The 20,098-nt window shown below is 45.1% G+C and overlaps 1 protein-coding gene across 1 annotated transcript in view; it reads right to left on the minus strand.

Moving 5' to 3' along the window:
* Positions 1 to 8,240: 8,240 nt before the first annotated feature.
* CORO2A (coronin 2A) overlaps positions 8,241 to 20,098 on the minus strand; it is a 418,409-nt gene continuing 406,551 nt past the window's right edge. The window contains exon 12 of the mRNA XM_033918127.1: positions 8,241 to 9,208. Within this exon, the coding sequence (XP_033774018.1) occupies positions 9,077 to 9,208 (132 nt within the window). The 3' untranslated portion in view covers positions 8,241 to 9,076. The remainder of the gene's footprint in view (positions 9,209 to 20,098) is intronic.

Below are 20,098 nucleotides of genomic sequence, written 5' to 3' on the forward strand. Positions count from 1 at the left end.
CACCAGGAAGACCGCCTTAAGAGTAAGGTCTATCAACTTGCAGGAACCCAGAGGCTCAAAAGGGGGGTGCACGAGAATGGAAGGACCAGATTGAGATCCCAGGCTGGAACTGAAGGCCACACCAGAGGCCAGAGCAATTTGGCTGCCCGCAAAAAACAAATCACATCTGGAGAAGAGATCAAATGCCGATCATGCAGAAAACCACGAAACGCAGACAAAGCCACAATGAACCCAAAGGGAAGACCAGGCAAGACCATCCTGTAAGAATTCCAAGATGTGAGGCAAAGAGGCACAAATGGGAACCACACCACGCACAGAACACCAATCGTCATAGATAGAAACATAGAAACTGAAGGCAGAAAAGGGCCAAGGCCCATCTAGTCTGCTCATACCAATGTCCCACCCCCTAACTCCCTCCTTGAAGAGATCCCACTTGCCAATCCCATTTTTTCTTAAAATCTGACACGCTGCTGGCCCCAATTACCTCCAGTGGAAGACTATTCCAGCAATCAACCACTCTTTCAGTGAAGAAATATTTTCTGGTGTCACCATGAAATTTCCCACCCCTGAGTTTCAACGGATGCCCTCTTGTTGCCATGGGACCTTTAAGAAAAAAGATATCTTCCTCCACCTTGATACGGCCCGTGACATATTTGAAGGTCTCGATCATGTCCCCCCTCTCTCTGCGTTCCTTGAGTGAATATAGATGCAACTTATCCAGCCGTTCCCCATACGGGAGATCCTTGAGTCCTGAGACCATCCGGGTGGCCATTTTCTGAACCGACTCGACTCCAGAATTGGTCTCCAGAATTGTACACAGTATTCCAGATGGGGTCTCACCATGGATCTGTACAAAGGCATTATGACCTCGGGTTTACAGCTGACGAAGCTCCTATGGATACAACCCATGATTTGTCTAGCTGTGGATGAAGCTTTCTCCACTTGATTGGCAGACTTCATGTTTTCACTAATGATCACCCCCAAGTCTCGTTCTGCTACAGTCCTTGCTAGGATCTCACCATTCAGGGTGTAAGACGTGCATGGATTTTTGCTGCCAAGGTGCATGACCTTGCATTTTTTGGCATTGAAACTTAGTTGCCAGGTCCTTGACCAATGCTCCAGTAGGAGCAGGTCATGTGTCATACTGTCGGATATTGAGCCTTTGTCAGGCACTGTGCTTTTGTCTGTTGTGCTCTCGCCCACTATGTTGCATAGTTTGGCGTCATCGGCGAATAACGTAATTTTACCTCGAAGACCCTTAGCCAAGTCACTTACGAAGATGTTGAATAGGATCGGGCCCAAGATCGAGCCCTGCGGCACTCCACTGATCACCTCCATTGTTTCTGAGGGGGTTCCGTTTACTACCACCCTTTGAAGTCTACCACTCCTTAACCCATGCAGTTAATGTGCCGCCTAATCCCATCAAACTCATCTTGTTCAATAACCTGCGGTGTGGGACGCTATCAAATGCTTTGCTGAAGTCCAAGTACACGATGTCTAGGGATTCCCCCGTATCCAGCTTTCTTGTTACCCAGTCAAAGAAGCTGATCAGATTGGATTGGCAGGAGCTTCCCTTTGTAAATCGGTGTTGATGGGGATCTCGTAGATACTCCTCGGACAGGATCGTGTCCAATTGACGTTTGATTAGAGTTTCCATTAGTTTGCTCACTTTCGATGTTAGACTCACCGGTCTGTAGTTCGCAGCCTCCGTCTTGCATCCCTTTTTGTGGAGTGGGATGACGTTAGCCGTTTTCCAGTCCAACGGGACTCTTCCATTACTTAGGGAAAGATTGAAGAGTGCGGATAACGGCTCTGCTAGGACATCACTCAACTCCCTGAGCACCCTGGGGTGTAGTTTGTCTGGTCTCAGAGCTTTGTTCACTTTGAGTCTTGATAGCTCATAGTAGACACTGCTGGGCGTAAACACGAAATTTCAAAATGGGTCTTCCATGCTTTCCCTTGTCTGCAGCTGAGGGCTGGATCCCAACGCCTCGCAAGTGAAGACTGAGCAGAAGTATTCATTTAAGATTTTGGCTTTATCGGAGTCCGATTCTACATAGTTCCCATCAGGTTTCTTAAGGCGTACTATCCCACCTGTGTTTCTGTTTCTGTCACTAATATACCTGAAGAAGGATTTATCGCCCTTTTTGGTGTTCTTCGCTAGATTCTCTTCCATTTGAAATTTGACCTCTCTGACTGCTGTTTTGACCGCTTTTGACTTGGCCAGATAGTCTTCCCTAGATTCCTGCATACCTGATTGTTTGTAGGAGATGAATGCTCTTTTCTTCTTTTTTATGAGGTCTGAGATCTCCGCAGAGAACCATTGTGGTTTATTGTTTCTGCGCCGTTTACTAACTGATTTTATATAACGGTTGGTTGCTTCGTGTATGGTTGTTTTCAGAGTTGACCACATTACCTCTACATTGTCTGTTTCTACTTGGTTTTACAGCGCCTGATGGACGAAGTCTCCCATGCTTTCGAAGTTTGTGCCCTTAAAGTTGAGGACCTTGGTTAGTGTGGTTGATTTAGTGAAACCTTTCCTGAGGTTGAACCATACCATGTTGTGCTCACTGGAGGCCAACGTGTCTCCTACGGAGACCTCCGTGACGCTTTCTCCGTTGGTAAGTATCAGGTCCAGTATCGCCTGATCTCTAGTGGGCTCCAGTACCATTTGCCTGAGTCTTGCTCCCTTTATAGAGTTCTGCTGCTGCCGGTTGCAGAGGTTGCTGCCGGTTGCAGAGGTAAGATTGTTCCAATTCACATCAGGCATATTGAAGTCTCCTAATAATATTGTGTCCCCACGAAGAGTGATATTCTCTATGTCTTCGATTAATTCAATATCTAGGTTATCCTGTTGTCTTGGAGGTCTGTATATTATGCCAAGATACAGGCATTTGTCCTTCCCCCTGGCCAAATTCACCCAGAGGGATTCCCCGGTGTACCTGACATCCGCAATTCTTGTAACTTTAATGTCTTCTTTAGTATAAAGAGCTACCTCTCCTCCCATTTTGCCCTCTCTATCCCGACGGAGTAAGTTGTAACCCGGTATGACCATGTCCCATCCATGGGAGTCCGTGAGCCAGGTCTCGGATATCGCCACATCTAGATCAGCGTTCCTTATTTCCGTCTCTAATTCTAGAATCTTGTTGCTCAAACTGTGGGCATTGATGTACATAGCCCTCCATACCTTATGTTTGTTATGTCCCTGTCTAAATATTCCTGCCTGAGCTAACTTGCCTCCTTCAGTACCGTTTGCAAGGTGTGTACCCTCCCTAGAACCAAAATTACAATGTGTACATACCCTAGACTCGGAAATGTGTGTACTCACCTCAGACCTAGAGTTGCAATGAGTACTTACCCCAGACTTGGAAATGCAATGTGTACTTACCTTAGACTCAGATATACCAAACTCGCACATAAGCCCGAGAGGTGGAAAGTCTCGAGAGTGGAGATCACTTTATCTGAATAACCTAGGCGTTCCCTTTCAAGAACCAAGCCATAAGACAAAAGGGACCCGGCTCGAATCCCAAGCTTGCAAAATCAACTCGAAGGCTGCGAGACTGAGACACCACTCCCTGGAACCTAGCACGTGACAACATGGGGCCCTGCGTCAGAAGGTCGGGCGAAAGGGACAGTGGATGAGGATCTGCCACAAGATGATGAACCAGATCTGCGTACCTGGGCCAGTCTGGAACCACAAGGATCATACCCACCACTGACCACGAGGGAAACACTTGGCCCTCCAATGGCCAACGATATACCAGAGCATCCAGCCCCTCGGCCTGAACATCCCTGTGCTGACTGAAGAACCATGGTGCTTTAGCATTGACACTTGTGGCCATCATGTCCATGACCGGCTGACCCCAAGCCTGCAAAATCAACTCGAAGGCTGCGGGACTGAGATACCACTCTCTGGGATCTAGTATGTGACAACTGAAGAAGTCCACCTGGGCATTCTCCACTCCCACTATGTGGGAAGCCGAGAGGTCTTGAAGGTGAGTCTCTGCCCAGGCCATGAGCACAACCACCTCCTGCACCACCAGATGACTCCTGATTCCCCCTGACAATTGACATAAGCCATCGCCGTGGCATTGTCTGAGAGAACCTGAACTGACTTGCCCATCAGCAACGTCTGGAACGCTAGCAATGCCAAATGGATGACTCTGGTCTCCAGAACACTGATCGATCAAGACGCCTCCTCCGATCAGCTGCCCTAAGCTAAGTGATCAAGACACTGAGCTCCCCAGCCGAGGAGACTGGCATCCAGATTGGAAGACTGTAGCCACCACCAGAGGCTGCGAAGAACCAACTCCTGAAGATGAACGGGAGAGTTCAGAGCAGAGCATACTGAAGTGGCTGCATGTGAGCCCAAGCCCACCGAATCATGTCCATGGAGGCTGCCATCGACCCCAAGACCTAGAGAAAATTCTGTTCCCAAGGAAGCCATCAGAAGGTGAATCTGCAACTACAACTTTTTCACTTAGGTGTCCGGAAGGAAGACTTTTCCCAAGCTGATGTCAAAGAACACCCCAAGATACTCCAGTTGCTGAGACAGAGCCAACCAGCTCTTGGATAGGTTGACTACCCAGCCCAGCGATGGCAGGAACTCCACAACCCAAGCAGTTACCCAGGAGCTCTCCTGAAAAGACTATGCTCAGATCAATCGTCCAGATAGGGATGAACCCTCCTTGCGCAAGGCTGCTACCACGACCACAATAATCTTGGTGAATGTCTGCAGAGCCATGGACAGACCAAAAGGAAGCACACAAAACTGATAATGCTGTCCCAAGATCGCAAAGGAACCGCTGATGGGAGACCTGAATTGGAACATGCAGGTAGGCCTCTGTCAGATCGAAAGAAGTCAGGAATTCCCCCGGCTGAACTGCCAGAGTGACAGATCTCAGGGTCTCCATACAAAAAGACGGAACCCAGTGCGCCCTGTCGAGTCCCTTCAGATCCATGATGGGCCAAAAAGACCCCTCTTTTTTGGGCACCACGAAGTAAATGGAATACCTGCTGGTGTAACACTCCCGAGGAGGCACTGGAACCACCGCTTTGAGATTGAGCAACCTTTGCAGTATCTGACAAAACACCTGCTTCTTCCAAGCCACCTGACAAAGAGAAGAGAGGAAACGATCTGGCAAGGGTCGGGTAAACTCCAGAGCATACTTGTTTTGAATCACCTCCAAGACCCACTGATCCATTGTGATCTTGGCCTACTCCTAGTAAAACTCCCACAACCAGGCTCCGACTGGCACCAGGGTTATTGGGCTGGGTGGGAGGGAGGAAACACGCTTCCCCCAGGCAGGCCCTCCGAAAGGACTGAATGCACTGAAAGAAACAGCCCCTGGAAGGAAAAGAAGCCATCCCTTGACCAGAGTGGTAACGGTGAAAATCACGCAAACGTCCACGAGCAACCCCCCTCCCCCCCCATTGCAGGCAGGTATGCCCTGCCTTCAGGAAAACAGGGCACCTTAGAGTCAGTCAAGGTCTGAACCAGCTTATCCAGATTCTCACCAAACAAGAAAGACCCCCCTAAAGGGAAATTTCAGAAGCTTAGATGCTGTGTCCGCACAGGGTTTGATGAGTGGCCACACCGAGAGCCATGGACTTGGCTGAAGACTACAACAGATCATACATAGCATCCGAGAGATAAGAAGCGCCCATCTCAATCTTAGCTACTTCTTAATCCACCAAGGACCAGTCATTAGACTCCCGGTCAAGAACACGCTCAGACCACTGAAAACAAGCCCAAGCCACCAGACCACCACACATTACCAGGGCAGCCACATCAAAACTCTGCTTAAGAAGAGACTCTATCCTACGCTCTTCAGAGTCCCACAAAGCCAAGCAGCCTTCGACTGGCATCGTATGCCAATGCACGATAGCCATGACTACTGCATCCACCACAGGCAACTTCAAGATATCCTTATCCCCCTCCGGGATGGGATACAGGTGAGCCCTAGACCGTGCAAAATGAAAAGTTGTCTTTGACACCTTCCATTGCGTGAGCACAATATCCTGAATATCCTGATGCAGATGAAAAGAGCGGGAGGCCGAGTAGATCACCTGAAGCAGGGGATCCACCACACACGGGGGCTCTTTTGCGTCCTCCTCAAAATGCAAAACCAACAAAACCTGAAGAATAAGGTCCTGGAGCTCTTCCCGCTGAAAAATGTGCATCACTGATGCATCCTCGCCAGCTGGTAGCTCTGTAAAACACCCACAAGCGGCATCCGTCCCCCCAAGAGGATCCTGGGGGTTCCCCAAGGAGTCCAAGTCCTCATCCAGTGAAAACGCTTCCCCATACAAAAAATCATTATCCCACGAGACCCTCAGCTCCTTGGACAAAGCTGGGGGGAATGGGTCGGAACCGGCGCTGAGGGGAACCAAACAGGGGTGGATATGAAAAGCAAAGTCTCCCCCAGAGACTCCCCTGGGGAGGAAACAGGACCCCTGGCCACCTGAAGATAAGCCTTGCACAAGGCTAACACAAAATCAGGGGGAAAAACCCCTGGCGGCACATTAGGACTCACTGCCAAAGTAGGAGACCCACCAGAAATCTGCCCCTGTCTCTCCAATACAGGGGGAAGGTCACCTGAGGCAGTAGACAAAATGGAGGAGCTTCCTGCCACAACTGGTGCAAAAGCCACTGAAAAATACTCTCCCGAGGCCTGCAGTGGCAAAGAGGGCTGAACTGCCCTAGCCGCTAAAGCAGGCAAGCCGGCAGCAGGGGTAAGGGAATCCCCAGAACTATCGGTGGTAAGGGAAACCTTATTTCTCTGACCATCGGCAGCTGGGGAAATCCCTGTGTGAGCGGTAGGAGAAGCGGTGGGGGAGCGGTAGGGGCTTCCCCACTGCCAGTGTGTGAGGCACTCATGAAGGGGAACCTTGTTTGCCAGCACCCGAAGCTAATGAGGATTCCCCCTCATAGTGGCCAGTGCACTGTGAGCACAGGCTGGCAGCATCAATCTCGCGTCTGGAGCACAATGAGAATTTTGCCCTTTAAAAGTGCTCATTGCGCAATCCGTTACTAGCTGGAAAAAAAAGTGCCGGTTAGCAATTAAATTCAATTAAAGTGAATTGAAGGCTTTCCTTCAGACTGGTACTGCCTCAGGATTTTTTTTTAACTTAACTTTACTTGAACAGACCCCACTGGCTCTCCTACCAGTATCGGTGGCAAGGTTTACAGGTGAGGCACCTCTAAAGAAAAAATTTTGGGGAGATGGGAGAAATGGGGGGAGGAATTTGACCCATCCAGTGTGACAACCCTGAGGTTGGACAGACCCCCGAAAGGTCCCTCCAAGCTGAATTCGGCACCACAGAAGGCCACTAAACAAATCCGGCACCACAGAAGGCCACTAAACAAATTCCAACAGCTCTACACTAAACCAGGGAAGAATGCACAGACTTACCACTTCCACCTGTTAGAGACTGAGAGCAGACTGTACAGCCCACTTGGACTATAGCCAAAAGTTTATGTCTCAGTCTCCACTTGCTGGTCATGGTGAGCTATTACTCATCAGTGAGCTGTGCTGGTCTGTAGAGACGCTTAAGAAACCTGGATTACTACAACTCCTTATACATTGGTATTGCAGAATACAATTACTAAAGATTACAACTGCTGCAAAATATGGCAGCTAGACTAATTTTCCAAAAGGGCAAATACGAAAGCGTTTCTCCACTCCTAAAGGAACTACACTGGCTCACCGTGAAGAGTACAATACAAGATAGCCTGCATGGTTCACAAAGCCATCTATGGGGAAAATTCCGCAGGTCTTAGTGCACTCCTTCTTCAATGCAGGGACACACCAATGATATAAACTAGCCTTCACCCCCCTTTTCAGGGAGAAGCTGTATGAATCAACATTCGCAAGATATGGAATGGCCTCCCTCTCTACCTACGATAACCATGCCAATATCACATCTTCAGAAAGAAACTTATGACCTACCTTTTCTCCTTGGACCTATAATAACATCTCAGGAGTCTTCCTCCTATCCTTCATTCAATGTTCATGTCTTGTTCTTAATCTTGTAAACCACATTGAATCCTAGCTAAAATTTGTGGTATAGAAGAAAAACGTATGGTATGGTATAAGGGAAGGTATAGAGATGGATGATAGATGGTGAACATGGAAAAAGAAAATGTCAAATGAGCAGGAGACCCTGGTGAGCAAGTTAACAGACGACAAATTTGACCAACATGGGACCAATATAATTTGAATAATAAAATGACCAGGTAGAAAAAACATTCTATTTTGTGATTACAGTATATCAGATTTGATTTGAAATGTGTATCCTGCCAGAACTGGTGTTATACAGCAAATGCAAGCAAATGCAAGCTAGGACTTAACAGTGTTTGTTTACACTTGAAAGCACTGACGTGGGGTTGGAGAGAGGAAAGGGGGATGGGGTAGGTAAAGAGGATGCAAAATAAACCCACCAGCTAATTTTAAAGCTATATTGAATTGAATCAAATCGAAAAACTGATTTAATTGGCAAAATCGAATCGACCACCTGACAAGCTTATCAACAGCTTATCTGATAGCATGGTCTGTTGGATATCTTTGTAGTTTTCTTTCTAATATTTTTGTCTAACATTTTTTGTCAGCTCCTAGAATAGTTAGAAATATGAAGGGTCATGCTGGCTGCTAACATGGCACAAAAACAATGCCAGAATAAAAGAGAACAGCCCTTCCCCATTCTACAGTGTATCTGTCCTACCCAAATCTGTCACCATTAAAAGGCAAAAATAAAGCCGTTTATTGAGCTTATAAGGCAAGAGGAAGCAATTTCACCTTAGAGGCTTATTGCATTTTACTAGGTTTGAAAGCAGTCACATTGTGATGGTCCGCTTACATTAGCCAGACAAGATACAAAGCTAATACCTTCTGCTGTGAATTTACAAACATGAATATACTGGAATTCATATTTCTAAAAAAAGTTAAATAGAAAAAATTTCCAGTATGCCACTGGTACATTTCAGTACATGATGATTTAATTTTCACTTGAGGCTGCATTATTTTCTTGTAATGGGTTTACATTCCAGTGCCAATAGTGTTTTCTTTCCACTCAGTCAGAAGTTGCCTGAACCACTGCGAACATTCTTGATTTCCAACTCCAGCTGTTTGATGTGTATGTCTCTTTGGTTCACCAGTTCAAGAAGTCGCCGAATCTCTTCCTGCTGTCGGTAGAACATCTGTAACAACTGAAAGACAATAGGTGTGCTTGAAAAACAAAGCAATGCCTTGGGAACATGATTTCCAAAACACTGGCAACAGTTTTCCAGCATGTGAACCCTCTAATAGTGAACATCTCTTTGATATGAAAAACCATCAGGAAAAGTAGCCTGTTTTAATTTTACAAGTAAGTTAAGAATGTAACTAATAAATGCACCACAAAAATCATGACTGAATGGATACTTACAATATTGGGATGACCTGAGGACTCCATGAACCCAAAGTCATTTTGCTCTAGCACATTTTAACTCCAATCTCCAATGCATGTTGAGCTTTTACTGCCAAAAAAGTACAATTCCCAGAATGTTTTGCTACAAGAGTTAAAATCAAATAACCATATGTCCTGAATGATCTTAAGGTGTTTTGAACAGTTGTTGATCAGTTGATGCTACAGCTCCAGACACCTTTAAAGAAGCAGCATTCTTTCTGAACCAAGATATGTGGAGTTTTTGACCTGCTTATTGCTTATTAATCAGGACATTCAGAGAAACTATACAAGGGGCCACTGAAAAGTTCTTAGCTCAACCAACAAAGTTGGTGCAGTCTCCATCGAGGGCTATATACTTAGGGCTCCTTTTACAAATCTGTGTTAGGGTTTTAATGCGCAGAATAGCGCACGCTGAATTGCCGCATGTGCTAGACCTTAACGCCAGCATTTAGCTGGCGTTAGTTCTAGCCGCATAGTGTGGGTTTAGGGCACCTTAGTAAAAGGAGCCCTAAACCCAGTGATTTTCCATTTTTTTCGTTCCCTCTGGAAAAATATGGAAAATTACTGGACTAAGTGTATAGTTCTTGATGGAGACTGCCCTAACTTTGTTGGATGGGCTGAGAACTTTTCAGTGGCCCTTCATAATTAGTTGACATACCAAAACAATGTGGTAGCAGCTTCTATGGCTTTGACTGACATTTTATATAACTTGGAAGAGCTGAGAGAGATAGAGGAGACCTACAGGGATGTTGTAGAAAAGTCTGGCAGCCTCAGTACTGCCTCGGAGGAGGGAGTATCACCTTGGTGAAGTAGGAGGCAATCCTGTAGTCAGGACCTGCCCACCAGGGGATGCAATGTCCAGGGGATATTTCTCCAGGGGCTTATGCCTAGGAGGGAAGTAGGTCCTAATGTTATAGTGGGAGATTCGATCATTAGGCACACAGATAGATGGGTGGCTGGTGGACATGAGGATCACTTGGTCACTTGCTTGCATGGTACAAAGGTGGCAAACCTCATCTGTCACCTAGATAAGATTTTAGTCATTGCTAAGGAGTAACCTGCTGCAGTAGGGAGGTTCTGGAAGCCAAATTTAGACTCTTAGGTAGGAAGTTAAAATCCAGACCCTCCAGGGTAGCGTTTTCAGAAGTGTTCCCTGTTCCACACATAGGACTCAAGAGACAAACAGCTCTGGAGTCTCAATGCATGTATGAGGCAATGGTGCAGGAAGGATGGTTTTAGATTTGTTAGGAATTGGATGACATACTGGGGAAGAGGGAACCAGGAGATAGAACATTTAAACTAGCATTCAAAAGAGCATGGTTCAAGACAAGGCATCTATAAAAGACAGAACATCCCAATAGTGAGATCAGGTTTCCTTAAATACTGATTTTAAAGATTGCAAATTATCCATGCCAACTGCTAAGCAAATTGTAACTAGATATGACAAAACATTGTTTGAAATGTCTCTGTGCAAATGTTGGAAGCCTAAGAAACAAGATGGGAGATATAATAGGCATCTCTGAGACCTGGTAGAAGGAAGATATCCAATGGCATACCAGGGTACAAGCTATATCATAGTGATAGGGTAGATTGAATTGGTGGAGGTGTGGTGTTAAGGAGGGCCTTGAATTAAATGGACTGAAAATTCAACAGGAACAGAAACACATCTTGGAATCCCTATGGGTAGAAATTCCATGTTTAAGGGAGAAAAGGATAATGATAGGAGTGACCAAGATGAACAGACAGATGCTGAAATGTTATCAGAAATTAGAAAAGCTAACAAACTGGATGATTTCAACTACACCTAAATTTATTGACTGGGTAAATGTAACATCAGGGAGATAAAATTCCTTGATGAAATCAAGGACTGCTTTATGGAGCAGCTAGTTCAGGAACCATGAAGTGAAGTAATTCTAGATTTAGTTCTTAGTGGAACAAATGAATTGCTTTAGAAGATAATAGTGCTGGAAGGCTCAAGCCACTTGATAACAGTGATCACAACATGATCAGATTTGATATAATCCCTGGAAAATGTTTGCACAGGAAATCCAATACAACAACACTTAACATTAAATTTCTTTTTTACCATTCTCCTCATGTTATCATAGTCAACTGCAAAGGTTAAAAATATACATCAGGTGTGGATATTATTCAAAAATACCATCCTGGAAGTCCATACATTAAAAAAGGAGGAAGGAAGACTTAACGACAGCCAGCATGGTCAACAAGTGAGGTGACGGAACCTATTAGAGCTAAAAGAGAATCCTTCAGAAAGTAGAAGAATCCAACTGAAAATAATTGTAAGCAGCACAAGGAATGACAAGTCAAATACAAGGTGTTAATAAGGAAAGTGAAGAGAGACCTTGAAAAGAAGATTGAGCTGGAAGCAGACTGCCAGACTCCTCTCAGGGAAGATGGGGAGTTTACTGGTGACATAAATGTTATTCAATTCTGATGAGTCAGACAAACAAATCTCTGTAACATTGGATGATTTAATGGGTCAATTTGACAAATTAAACAGTAGCAAATTGCCTGCACCAGATGGTATACATCCCACAGTGCTGATAGAATTGAAAAATGAACTTGCAGAGCTATTGCTAGTAATTTGTAATTTTTCTATAAAATCCAGCATAATACCAGCAGGTTAACGTGATGCCAATTTTTAAAAATGGCTCTAGAGGTGATCCGGGAAATTATAGACTGATGAGTCTGATGTCAGTGTCTGGCAAAATGGTAGAGACTATTACAAAGAACAAAATGAAAGAACATATCTAATTAGTAAACAAATGGTATAAATTAAAGAATGTATAAATTGGATAGACGTGTACGGTTTGTGTCTCATATATAGTGATTTGGTATAGGATGGGCTAGGGAGGGAATCAATGGGAACTCCACTAACTTGGAACATGAGGACGTTATTGGCAAGACTTTACAGTAGATATCCTGCAAACAACGGGATGGTTGGATAGGCTGGAGTGAGTTTAGATGGCAACTTCAGCAGTTGTAACCTAGGATAATATCAGGTTGATTTTAGTCTATGGCCCAGAAATATCAAATAAGAAAATAACTAATGGGCAGACTGAACGGACTGTACAGGTCTTTATCTGCCTTCATTTACTATTTTACTATATAAATAAGCATTGATTAATGAGAGAAAACCAACATGGATTTAGTCAAGGGAAATCTTGCCTCATAATTCTGTATTTCTTTAAAGGGGTGAATGAACATGTGGATAAATGTGAGCCAATTGATATTCTGTATTTGGATTTTCAAAAAGCATTTATCAAAGTACCTCATGAAAGACTTCTGATGGGATAGGTCAAAATATCCAATTCTTGACTAGGAACTGGTTGAAAGACAGAAAAAAACAGAAAGTAGGTTTAAATGGTCAATATTCTCAATGGAGAAGGGTAAATATGTTGGGAATGCTGCTTTTTAGCATATTTATCAATTTATTAATTGTTAATTTATTTGGATATATTGTTACACTTATTGTAAATTTGAAAATGAATAAAGAATTAAAAAAAAAAAATTAATGACAACCATAGCATGAAAGCAAAATCCAAAGGCCAACCTGTCAGAAGACAGACCTCCAAAGAAAGATCAACAATACAAGTCATCAATCATATTTTACAATAATATACTCCTACCCCCTTACTCCCCCCTCTCCTACCCAATCACTACCAAAATACTAAATCCAGGTAGAGAGTTCATCATAAAAATTATCACAATAATGATAATGATAGTGATCCATACCATACCCAGATCAGTACCACTTACCAGATCTACCATGGTATCTAATATAATAAAGCCCTAAGCGCGCATGCGCACTCCCACCTGCGTGCTCCCGTTTTCCGTGCGCTGTAGGGCACCGCAGGTAGGAGTGCGCATGCGTGAGAATCCCCCCGAGGGGATGTCGGTCGCGACGGCTGTCAGTGGCTGCAGGTCGCAGTGGCGGCTGTAGGCCGCTGCAGCTGTAGACCGCAGCGGCGGCTGTCAGCGGCTGCAGGCCGCTGCGGCGGATGTCAGCGGCTGCAGGCCGCAGCGGCGGCTGAAGGCCACAGCAGCGGCTGTCAGCGGCTGCGGAGTATTCCCAACTTTCACCCCGTTTGCAGCCACCCTTGGCGGAAGATGGCTGAAGCCTGGCTGCAGGAGGAGGATGCTCCACGGAGAAATATGTCAAACAGACTTTGGCCGATAGCAACTGGAAAGTTAGTCTATTAAAAGTGAATTAGCCATTGAACAGTTCTTCAGTTGAAAGACTTAATTAATGACTTGAGCAAGCATATAGAGAAATATTTGCTGTGAAACTTATGAAGGAATCGGAGCCAGAAAGTACTCAATATACTTCAAATACATCGCCATCTCATAAAAGTGCAATATTTTCAAAGGAGGGTTTATTATTAATATCTGTTTGTTGACATTGTAGGCCAGGGAGGAGCTGCCAGAGCTCCGCAGAGGCAGGAGGTGAGGAGAGAGAGACAGAGACAGATGGATGAGAAGGACAGAGGGGAGGGGGACCAGGAGAGATGGTAGGGGATAGGAAGAGATAGACTTCAGGTAGTGTGAAGGGGGCAGGAGAGAGAGATGGTCTTGGGGAAGGACAGAGGGGGACAGGAAAGGGAAAGATGGCAAAAGAGGTGAAACAGGGGAAAGGGAGAGATGGAAATGGTAGGACCACTGCTGCTTTGGGGCACTGAGGGAGGAAAGGTTGGTACGTCAGGACTGCTGCTGCCGCCTCGGGTAAGTAAAGACCCTGTCAGGAGAGCCAATAGGGTACAAAGGAAATGGTGAAAGGTGAAGTGGTGGGACTGGGTCAGTAGGAGGCAGGGTCCGGGTATGATAGAGGGTGGGGTCAGAGTCAGGGTCAGGGTATAGGTGGGGCTATTCTAGCACCCGTTACTGTAACGAATGTAACAGGCTAAAACACTAGTAACATTATAAACATCCCAATATGACCAAACAAGGATCAAGGGCCCTCAATCCAATCCCAATCATAGTTAAACCAAATACAGCTCTCCCATATCCCACCTCCCCACTTTCTGACTGCCCACCCTTATACCCCTCCCCCCTCCCTTTTTAAGGGAACTGTGTACGGAAGCAAGTGGCAAGCAAAATGAGGACACACTAGAATTAAATAATAAGGAGCAATTAAGTAACACACACCGAACCTCCAAGTCTATTTAAAAAATAACTGCGGATAAGAATCTATGTAAGGCCCCCAAATCGAATAAAATTTTGGGGAAGGTTTAAAGGTAAGTCTAAGATCCTGAAATTCAAGGAGCAGCAAATTATGTAGGCAGTTTCTCCAGTGCCAAAATGAAGATGCTGCAGTCTGAGTCCAGTGTTGTAAAATACATTTTTCCCCAGAATACATGCCTTTAATACTCAAAGTCTAGCCCCCTTCCCCCAGAGGTGAAAGACGGCTGCCTCTCCTAAAAGAACGCCCCTGGAATGAGAAACAATATTTTGTTGTAATACCCCTCCCAGATAACCCAGAATTCTAGACCAAAACCCCTCTATCTGGGGACACGTCCACAACGCATGAAAATAAGTATTAAAAGTGCCAGCACAATGTGGACAGCTATCAAAAGAAATTCCTCCCATCAAAAAAGTTGATGTTGTGAGATACAGTCGACTCCACTTAAGTGCACTTCGGTTATGCGCATGCTTTAGTTATCCACAGCCTACCACCATAGTCCCGGTTTTTTTTACATTAAAATCAATGGACGTAAACTCCGGATATTTGCAATTCGGATAAGCACACTGATGTCATAGGTCCAACCTCTATTCTTTCACGCTACGTTCACTCCAGTTAAATGCAATCACGTTCTGACTGGGAATGGCTAGGCTTCACACAGCAGCTTAAGCACTGGGACAGCTGGGAAAGTGAATGCTGGGACAGCTGGGAAAGTGAGTGCTCTGCTTCCACTCATTCTGTAGGGCATAGCTTTAGGCTCCAGCAGCCCACACGCCATATTTAAACTGAGCCGACTTAACTACAGTCTCTAAACTAAACTAAACCTTAAGTTTATATACTGCATTCTCTCCATAATTATAGAGCACGGCACGGTTTACAAGAGTTTAATAAAGTAAGGAGTAGCATAGAGGGGTTGAATGTTAAGTCCAGGGGGGAAGAGAGCATTACAATTGTGTGAAGAGCCTATTTTTCAGGTGCTTACGGAATAATTGGAAGGAGCCCAGAATCCGCAGTGGGGCAGTAAGATTAATCCAGAGCTCTGTGATTCTGAAAAAGAGAGATTTGCCCAATTTTCCCGCATAGAGGATACCTTTTAACGAGGGGAAGGATAGTTTAAGCTTTTGGGTGGGCCTGGTGGTGTCAGGGCTCGAGGAGTTCCAAGAAAGCGGGATTAGTGGAGGGAGGATGCCATATAGGATCTTAAAACCTAGACAGGTGCATTTGAAATGAACTATGGAAATTATTGGGAGCCAATGAAGTTTGGACAGAAGTGGGGAAACATGATCGAATTTGCATTTTGCTAAGATCAGCTTGGCCGCAGTGTTCTGAATTAGCTGAAGTCTTTGAAGACTTTTTTTTAGTTAGACTTAGATAGATGGAATTGCAATAGTCTAGTCAGGAGAGGATGATAGATTGAACAAGGACAGCAAAATGTTGTTGGCAGAAACAGGATCTTACTTTCCTCAGCATGTGGAGACTAAAGAAGCATGATTTTACCAGGGAATTGAGGTGGTCGTTGAGAGAAAGAGAAGAGTCAATAATGATGCCTAGGACTTTGCTAGAGAACTCGAGTTGCAGTGTGGCTCGTAGGCACCTGGGCCAATCAGGCCTTAGGATTAGTGGAGATGGGCGGACCCGCTATGCCTAAGGCCTGATTGGTCCAGGCTTCTAGAGTCTGGGCCAATCAGGCCTTAGACTTAGCGGGGATGGGCCGGAAAGGGGCGGGCCCATCTCATTTCGATGAGGCGGGCCCATCGGCTGGACGGCAGCAAGACCCATCCAGCCGACCAACATTTAAAGGTTAGTTTGGGGGGGAGGTTAGGGGAGTCATGGGAGGGAGGTCGTTAGCATGGGGGGTCCGGAGAGGGTCCGGCTTTCCGGCAGGAGGAGTTGGGCACCCTCCTGCCGGTGATTGGGAGTTTGGGGGGGCGGCATTCCAGCAGGAGGGGTTCGGCACTCTCCTGCCGGAGATTGGGAGTTGAGGGGGCGGCGTTCCGGCATGAGGGGTTCGGCACCCTCTTGCTGGCGATAGCGAGTTTGGGGGGCAGTGTTCCGGCAGGAGGGGTTCGGCACCCTCCTGCTGGTGATCGGACAGGTGGCCTCAGCCGCTATACTTATTGCGGCAGGGAGATCCCTTGTGCGATAAGTATAACGGCCACGTCTACTTACAATGTAGGCCAGCATTTTGCTGGCCTACATTTTAAATGTCTCTTCCTCTACTAGGGAGACGGGTAGGGCTGCCTAGGTTCGCCTAAGGCCCTTAGGCGAGCTTAGGCGTCTTGCGGGCCTCCCTAGGCTCCCGGAGGCGCCTTCAATATAGGCGGCCTGCCTGGGGAGCATTTTTTTAAAAACGTGCATCCCAATTGGTTGATTAGACAGCTGTAGGACGCCTACAGCTGCCTAAAATCGGGACGGCACTTTTCAGAATCAGGGCCTTAGTGTCTTCCCAACACTTTCCTCACTCAGTATCTTCTCGGGAAACTGTCTTCCGAACCATCGACACCTGTCGGCTTTCCTCTTCCTCTTATTTTAAAGCTTGCTCCATTCCTCTCCTGACGTTGTTTGCTAGTAGTCTAGTTCCCACCGTGCTCAGGTGTAGTCCATCTCTCCTGAAGAGCTTGTTCTTGCCCCAGAACGTTGTCCAGTTCCTCACAAAGTGAAATCCCTCTCCTCACACCATCTCCTCATCCACGCATTTATTGATTGTAGTTCCGTCTGTCTCTTCACATCAGCCCTTGGTATCGGCAGGATCTCCGAGAACGCTATCCTCTGTGTCCTCATCTTCAGCTTCCTTCCTAAGATCTTAAACTGTTCGGTAAGTGCATTCCTGCTATAGTCTCTCCTGTTGACATCATTAGTCCCGACATGGACTATCACTGCTGTCTCTTCCGTCTCTGCTCCTTCCAGGATCCTTTTAATTCTGTCGACGATGTCCTTAGTTCTTGCTCCTGGGAGACAGGTCACCAGCCGATCCTCTCTCCCTCCTGCTATGTGACTGTACACCTGCCTGAGTCTCCTACCAGGATTGCAGATTTCACTTTTTTCAGCTTCCGCTGGGTCGCAGGTCTGTGTCCTTAGTGCACTTTGTTTCTTCTCTCTCTAGGCACTGATAGGATCTTGCCTCTTCTTCCTGGAAGTTTCCTCCATGGTTTCCTTTTGCCTTGGTGTCAGATGGTTCTATTCCTCCGTTTAGTGCATCTTCCTTGTTCCTGCTCTGCTCATGTTCTTGTTCTTCCACTCTCCTGTAGGCATCCTCGATGAACTTCTCGAGCTCCCTGCTGAACCAGAACATACGCAGGTAAGGCTATACACAGTTAGGGCAGTGGTCTTTGACCTATGGGCCACCATGGGAGTGGACTGCTGGGCATAATGGACCACTGGTCTTACCCACCAGCAATTTTTATGTTCTTATGAAATAAAATACAAGTTCCTACAGCCTGGCTTGTAGGAAAGAAAACTGATTCCTATAGGGACAGTGATAAGGTAAGAGGGGCTGAGGTTTAAGTCTGAAGTTTGGGGCTTCCTACAAAGTCCTGGCAGGTAGACAGAAATAACCCACTGGTCCCGGAATAAAGTGGGATTATACAAGAACCCTCCTTTTCCCATTACAAAAATCCCTCCTTTCTTTCCCAGCTTCAAATGCTAGAAATCCCATGCGCTTTGCAAACCTTGAGTGAACTAGGAAAATTAATTATTTCTTGTAATTATTTTGTCTTCAAGGAACGATATTATTTACAGTCAAAAGAGTTGGCCATAGGAGCCACAATGGCTCCCTTCATAGCATGCCTTTATATGGCTTGTTTTGAACAACAGTACATTTATGGCACCCAATATGAGAGATTTATAGTGGGCTGGAAAAGGCTTATTGACATTTTGCTCATATGGTCTGGTTCAGAGGAGCGATTGAATTAATTTTTACAATATTTAGAGACCTGTGATGTCCTTCCAGTCCACCATTTCTCACAATGCAATTCATTTTTTGGATGTAGAAATTACCATTAATAGAGATCAATTTGTCACCACTATTTTTAGGTAACAGACCAACCGTAACACTGACCTACACTATGAGAGCCATCCTACGAATTTGAGGGACAGTTCTGCCAATTTCTCCAGTTGAAATGTTTATGTACTGAGTCAGATGAGTTCACTAGGCAAGCTAGCAAAATGAGAGAGAGATTTCATCAACGAGGATATCCCCGAAAGGTTATAAGTAAAGCTTTTAAAAGAGCCAGAAATACAGTAAGGGATTGGTTATTACTACACTCCAAACAAGTTACATGTGTGTTGCCACATTCTCAACAAGCTCATGAGATTAGGCAGGCTATTCGCCATCATTGTCAAATTGAGGCAACTTCGCTTCTTAAATTTCCCCATCATGCACTTCCTATCCTCTTTGGAGCTAGTAAGAATGTATATGAGGGAGATTTTGCAATATTCTGATGTGGATACTTTTCAACGTGATAACCTCAATTATGTTCTGAGAGCTTCTAGGGAGGAGGTTGCTGAGGGGGAAATTGATAAATTAGTTTCCTCAGATAGTTTCCCTCAGTTGCTTGAGTCAATTACAAAATGTGCTACACTTTTGGTAGTTTTCAAAACGGAGCTAGGGAAACAAGCTCTGTTTTATGGCCAACAAATTCTTATTTTTCCTGATGTCTCTAAGCAGACAAAATGAAGAGGAAGCAGTTCTTGGCCCTCAGGCCTAAGGCCATGTAAATGCCTTATCTCATATGCAAGTGATAAATATGTCTTCTTAGATCCAGTCCAGTTAGATGTTTCTAAAAGAAAAACCAGTTCAGACAGTATCCTAGAATTAATATTTTGGGGATTTTATTTTCCTACTAAGGAGGATAATTGAAGAAATGTATAGATGCCATATTCTGCCCACTTAGAAGTTAAGATGTGTTTTCCTTATACTAAATTTAATCTGCTAAAGCAGGAGTCTCAAAGTCTCTCCTTGAGGGCCGCAATCCAGTCGGGTTTTCAGGATTCCCCCAATGAATATGCATGAGATCTATGTACATGCACTGCTTTCAATGCATATTCATTGGGGAAATCCTGAAAACCTGACTGGATTGCGGCCCTCAAGAAGGGACTTTGTGATCCCTGTGCTAAAGGAAAGGTACTTGTGGCCAGATAATGTGGGCTAGATCGCTGAATGATTTTATTTTTCCTCTTTGTAATGTTTATGTTGATGGTTGTAATTGGAAATTCCTGAGTTTGTTATATAATTTGTAACAAATGAATAATAAATAAATAAAAACCCAGATATATTGCATGCAAAACCTTCTATTTTTGTGGACAAACAGCAATGCTATTTGCTAATTAGAGGAAAAGATCCATTAACTGAAGCACAGCACATGAAAAACACAGCTTTATGTTTCTTGCTAAAAAGCTACCCTTTTTTTCTGACTAAACAGTGCTCCAATCAGCTCATTACTGAAATAAGGA

Source organism: Geotrypetes seraphini, chromosome 1 (genome assembly GCF_902459505.1).
Source record: "Geotrypetes seraphini chromosome 1, aGeoSer1.1, whole genome shotgun sequence".
NCBI classification, from domain to species: domain Eukaryota; kingdom Metazoa; phylum Chordata; class Amphibia; order Gymnophiona; family Dermophiidae; genus Geotrypetes; species Geotrypetes seraphini.